Source organism: Choloepus didactylus, chromosome 6 (genome assembly GCF_015220235.1).
Source record: "Choloepus didactylus isolate mChoDid1 chromosome 6, mChoDid1.pri, whole genome shotgun sequence".
NCBI classification, from domain to species: domain Eukaryota; kingdom Metazoa; phylum Chordata; class Mammalia; order Pilosa; family Megalonychidae; genus Choloepus; species Choloepus didactylus.
Genome location: NC_051312.1, coordinates 31,271,720 through 31,278,344, shown reverse-complemented (window position 1 = coordinate 31,278,344; position 6,625 = coordinate 31,271,720). Strand labels below are relative to the sequence as shown.

The 6,625-nt window shown below is 37.9% G+C and overlaps 1 protein-coding gene across 1 annotated transcript; it reads left to right on the top strand.

Annotated features, from left to right (window-relative positions):
• The first annotated feature begins 380 nt into the window (after positions 1 to 380).
• On the top strand, positions 381 to 1,292 carry LOC119536027 (olfactory receptor 4B1-like). Its single transcript, XM_037838479.1, has one exon. The coding sequence runs from the start codon at positions 381 to 383 to the stop codon at positions 1,290 to 1,292; it is 912 nt and encodes a 303-aa protein (XP_037694407.1).
• Positions 1,293 to 6,625: the final 5,333 nt, after the last annotated feature.

The window sequence follows — 6,625 nt, the reverse complement described above, 5'->3', positions numbered from 1 at the left end:
AGATTTTTTGTTTTTTAAGTGTGGTATACCTGAAATAATAAATAAGTTGGAATAAAATGATCTGGTTCTAATTTTGTGTCCACTCCTTACAGGGAAGCTTTGCTAATTCATAACCTTTCTAAGCCTAATTTTTCTTACATGTAACTTTGGAACCATGGGATTTTTGTGAGCTGTCTTGAATAGTATCTTGCGTAGAGTAAACTGTTGAGCACTGAATAAATAAATGTTTATCACTAAGTAAATAAAAAAATCAATCAGATAATACATGTGAAATGTTTCTATAAACTTGCAGTGCTAAACAAACATGTGGGATAAGTGTTATAATTGATTTTTTTCTGTCACAGGGATCTTCTATGAATCATCTTCCCCAAATGGAATCCATGGTCAATAGAAATAATGTGACTGAGTTCATTTTTACCGGCCTTTTCCAGGATCCAGGGGTGCAGAGAGTGTGCTTTGTGGTGTTTCTTCCCGTGTACCTGGCCACATTGGTGGGCAATGGCCTCATCATCCTGACAGTCAGGATCAGCAAGAGTCTGCATTCCCCCATGTACTTCTTCCTTGGCTACCTGTCCCTGGTGGAGATTAGTTACTCCTCTACTATTGTCCCTAAATTAATCACCGACTTACTTGCAAAGATCAAGTCCATTTCCCTGGAGGGCTGTCTGGCTCATGTGTTCTTCTTCCATTTCGTTGGGGTCACTGAGATCCTTTTGCTGGTGGTGATGGCTTATGACCGCTATGTGGCCATCTGCAAGCCTCTTCATTATATGTCCATTATGAGCCGTGACTTGTGTCATGTACTAGTTGCTGGTTCCTGGCTGGGGGGCTTTTTGCACTCCATAATTCAGGTTTTCATCATCCTCCAGTTGCACTTCTGTGGCCCTAATGTGATCGACCACTACTTCTGTGATCTTCAGCCATTATTCAAGCTTATCTGTACTGATACCTTTGTAGAGGGGGTCACTGTAATGGCCAACAGCGGCTTAATCACCCTGTGCCCCTTCCTCATCTTGGTGTCCTCTTATATCATCATCCTGTTCCACTTGAGAAACCATTCTGCAGAGGGGAGGCACAAAGCCCTCTCCACCTGTGCCTCCCACATCACAGTGGTTATCTTGTTCTTTGGACCTGCCATCTTCCTCTACATCCGACCCTCCTCCACCTTCACTGAGGACAAACTAGTGGCCGTGTTCTACACGGTGATCACACCCATGCTGAACCCTATCATCTACACACTTAGAAATGCAGAGGTGAAAAATGCCATGAGGAGGTTTTGGGGAAGAAAATGAGACAGGGGTATAGTGAAAATGGGAAAAGTGGTAAATCAAGGATACGTCTGACTATTCTACCACCTTAAATGGATTTTAATTTCAGTACGATATTAAGAAACCCTCAGAAACTAATATAAGGGCTTAATGTTACCTCTGTTGTGATTCTCCTTAGTAACCCAAAACTCCCAGGGACAGAATTTACATGGTCTTATGTATTGTAGGAAAGCTGACTGACTCCATGATATCCACCAGTATCATAGGATTGGGCACTATGAAGACTTAAACCATGTGAAAATGTGAAGGAGAACATGGACAAATTTTTTGTAGGTTAAATTTCCTCTTTCTCTGAGCACATTTCTTCATTCCTTCCTTTTTCCTTCCTTCCATCCATCTTTTTTTTTTAACTCCCACTTGATAACAATCAATATTTCATTAAAACAATATACTGACCAGACAAATTATTTGGCAATATTTGTGGTAGGAGGGTATGTCTCTAAAAGTTGCATCCAGGGATTTTTATATTCTTCTATTTTGTTCTCAGCATCTTTGCTGTAGACTATCTGATCATGAGTACTAGAAAAGTCCCTGGAGAAATTTCAGCTTTTCTGACATTTTGGCTCAAAGGACAGCACTTAAATCTCTCTGGGTCATCTCACTGTGCCCATTATCCATAAATAAAACTAATATCCAAATTACAGATTTATGTCCAGTTGAACAACATGGTGGTCTACATGCTCCAGAATCTTTGTACCACTAGCAGACAGTCAGAGCCATTTTCCTCAGATCTCTGGACAGCAGTTCAAGGATTACCAAAACTGGACAAGTGCTGAATTAAGGATAAGGCAACTTTAAAACAGAAGGAAAAATCTTGTAGCTGTTTTGTAACTCCACTTTTTACTTCTTAGAGGATCTAAAATGCAAATGCATGAAAAGTAACGATGAATGCTTTTGTACTCATATTGTGTAAATATGTAATTTTTGACATTTACTCTCCTGTCAAAAGACAGAGATTAACAAGTGGTTGAAAGTATGACCCAAGTACATGCTCTTTATAAGATACTCATCTTAAATTCAAAGACCTAAGTAGATTGAAAGTGAAAAGATGAAAAAATATTCCATACAAATAGCAGTCAAAGAGAGCTGGGATAACCATACTAATATCAGATAAAACAGTCTTCTAGTCAAAAATTGTTATGAGGGACAAAGAAGGTCACTATTTACTGATAAATAGATCAACTCAACAAGAGGATAAAACAGCCATAAATACATATGCAACTAACAGAGAAGCCAAAAATATATGAAGCAAATATTGGCAAATTTGAAGGGAGAAATAGATACTTCCACATTAATATTAGTGGAATTCAATATAGCACTTTCAGTAATGGATAGGCCATCTAGACAGGTAATAAATTAAAAAAAAAAAAAAAGACTCGAATAATATGGTAAACCAACTACTCTTAACAGACATATTTCAAACAATTCACCAAACAACAGCAGAATACATACTCTTCTCTAGAGCACATGGATAATTCTCCAGGATAGACCATATGTTACATCACAAAGTAAGTCTCAATAAACTTAAAAATATTTAAATCATACAATATATCTAGTCTGATCACAATAGAATGAAAGTGGAAAACAATTCCAGAGGGAGAACTGGAAAATTTATAAATATGTGGAAATTAAACAATACATTCTTAAATAAGAAATGGGTCAAAGAAGAAAATACAAGGCAAATTAGAAAATATCTTGAAGTGAAAGAAAATGAAAACATGATATACTAAACTTAAGGGATGCAGCAAATCTAGTGCTGAGACCAAAATTTATAGCTCTAAATTCTTACATTAAATAGAAGAAAGATCTCGAGACCCTTCCAAGGAAAATGGTGGTGTCCTGCCACTGAAATAGCTATTAAACTGGTGGAAATGTCAGAAACAACAATTCTGGGGTTCTGGAGGTCAGAAGAACATTGCACGATATCCAGGGAAGAGTGGGAGGAAGGGGCTGATAAACTATGGTAAAGAACAGTGAGTTGCCCTCTCTGTGGCAGCTGCTGATGCTAATCCATGACTCTCATGGGGTTCCTTGGGATATAGTCCCTAGCTAGCTTGAGGTGACAGGGACATAAATTATCCTCTTCTCCAAGAGCAGGGGTGGGCATAAGTGATCACTGATCATGGCTTTTGAATAGGGGATTTGGGTGATTGGGTCACAGCTCTCAGCTGTTGTTTCAACTCCACCCCAGAAAGTGGGCAAGGCAGTGGAGATTTAAAGAAACAGTGCTACTTCAGGGATGCAGGAAACAGTTAGCTGAAGGGCCACATTTGCTGGGCAAGCCAGTAGAGCACTATTTAGGGGAGCTGTCAAAGAATTTTAGTGCTCTTACTGATCTGCTCCCAAGGGCACTTTGGAGCTGAACTGTACCCCCTCCATAGGTCCTTGGCCCTGTTTTGGCTGGGAAATAATGCTTGAAGAAGTCCTCTCTGGGGTGGCCCTCCTCCAAGAAGTTGCCTTCCAGGAAAAACATCTAGAGAAAATGAAAGGAGTGTAAAAAACAAATGGAACAGATCAAGATCCGGAGAAGAAACAGGAAAGGAAGGTTTTTCCTTGAGGTGAAGCAGTTGGACAAAAAGTGCAATATTAAAATTTGTACCACCTATCCAGGGCAAGAATCAGATGAAAAGGATCTGGAAAAATCTGATCAAACACAGGCTATTTTAAGTCAAGAATAAGGCAGGATAAGCGTAAAAGATGAACTTTAACACATGCCAATCATTAGTAAAACCTTAGGTAAGAGAAACAAACTGACCTTCAGAGTAAAGTCATCAACATAATCAGATGCCTTGACATCAGCAAAAAATTACAAGCCATACTAAGAAATAGGAAGACATGACTTAGTCAAGAGAGCAAATGGAAACTTCAGATGAGACACAGAATTTGGAACAACTAATCAAAGAATTTCAAACAAATCTCTGATCTCACTTCAAGGATATGAAGAAAAATATGGCTAAAGAGTTAAAGGATATTAATAAGACAATGTGTGCACATAAAGAAGAATTTGAAAGTATAAAAAGAAACATAACAGAAATTATGGGGATGAAAGACACAATAGAAGATATTAAAAACACTATTGGTATATGTTCTAGTTTGCTAATGCTGCCAGAATGCAAAATAGCAGAAATGGACTGGTTTTTATAAAGGGGATTTATTTGGTTACACAGTTACAGACTTAAGGCCATAAAATGTCCAAGGTAATGCATCAACCATCAGGTACCTTCACCGGAAGATGGCCAATGGCTCTGGAAAACATCTGTTAGCTGGGACGTCATGTGGCTGGCATCTGCTCCAGTGTTCTGGTTTCAAAATGGCTTTCTCCCAGGACTTTCCTCTCTACACTTCAGCTTCTCTACAAAATGTCACTCTCAGTTGCTCTTGGGGCATTTGTCCTCTCTTAGCTTCTCTGGAGCAAAAGTCTGCTTTCAAAGGCTGTCTCCAAAATGTCTCTGTAAGCTGAAGCTCCTCTCTCAGTTCCCATGGGTTCTTCAAAGTGTCCCTCTTGGCTGTAGCTCCACTTCAGAATGTCACTCACAGCTGCACTGAGTTCCTTCTGTTTGTCAGCTCATTTATATATGGCTCCAGTGATTAATTTAGACCCACCCTAAATGAGTGGGGCAACACCTCCATGGAAATTATTCAACCAAAGTCATCACCCACAGTTGGGTGGGGTGGATCTCCATGGAAATACTCAAAGAATTACAATCTAATTAACACTGATACATCTGCCCACACAAGATTACATCAAAGAATATGGCTTTTTTTCTGGGGGACATAATACATTCAAATTGGCACAGTATACAACTGCAGATTTGAACAGGCAGAAGCAAGAATTAGCCATCTAGAATACAGGGTAATTGAAATTTTATCAACTGAAGAACTGATAGAGAAAGAAATGGAAAATATTGAGCAGGGTCTCAGGATTTGAATGACTGCAGGGGGCAAAAACATGTATGTCATGGGTGTCCTAGAAGGAGAAGAGAAGGGAAAGGGGGCTGAAAAGAATATCTGAGGAAATAATACCTGAAAATTTCCAACTCTTATGAAAGACGTAAGTATACATGTTCGCAAAGGGTAAAGTACTCCAAACAAAGTAAACGATAATAGAACTACTCCAAGACACATACTAATCAGAATGTGAAATGCCGAAAATAAAGAAAGAATCCTGAAAGCAGCAAGAGAAAAGTAATTTGTCACATACATGGGATCCACAATGAGACCAAGTGCTATTTTTTCATCAGAAACCATGAAGGCAAGCAGGCAGTTGTATGATATATTTAATATACTGAAAGAGAAAAGCTGCTAGCCAAAAATTCTTTATCCAGTAAAAATGTCCCTGAATAATGAGGGAAATTAAAATATTAATATTAAAATATTCATAGATAACAGAAACTGAGAGTTTATCAACCAGAGACCTAACCTACAAGAAATACTAAAAGGATTTCTGCAGGCTGAAAGGTAAAGACAGAAGAGATCAGCTTGGAGAAGTGTGAAGAAATTAACGTTAATTGATTAAGAGTAAGTAAAAGGGTAACATGAGAGGCAAAAAAGATATGACATAAAAAGAAAACATAAAATGGCTGAAGTAATTCTGGCTTTACAGTAGTAATATTGAATGTTAATGGATGAAATTCCCCAATTAGGAGACACAGATTGGCAGAATGGATAGAAAAGGATGATCCAATTATATGCTGTTTACATTAGACTCACCTTAGACCCAGAGACACAAATAGTTGAAAGTGTAAGGATGGAAAAAAGATATTCCATGCATACTACTAACCAAAAGGGAACTGGGGTAGCAATAATAATATCATACAAAATAGACTTTAAATGCCAAACTGTTAAGTGAGGCAAAGAAGAATCTACGTATTAACAAAAGGGCCAATCCACCAAGAAGAAATAACAATAATAAATATTTATGCACCTAACCATGGTGCCCAAAATATGTGAGGCAAACACTGTGAGCATTCTTCATACCAGTATTGCTGAAACTCTTCTAAAAAATTGCATATAAAGGGATACTACTTAACTCATTCTATGAGGCCAAAATCACCCCATATGAAAGCCAGGTAAAGATACTACAAGAAAAGAAAATTACAGACCAAGTTCTCTTATGAATATAGATACAAAAATTCTTAAAAAAATATTTGAAAATTGCAACCAACAGCACATTAAAAGAATTATGCATCATGATCAAGTGTGTTTTATCTCAGGTATGCAAGTGTGGTTCAACACAAGTAAATCAATTAATGTAGTACGCCACATTAGCAAAACAAAGGAAAAAAAAACATGCAGTC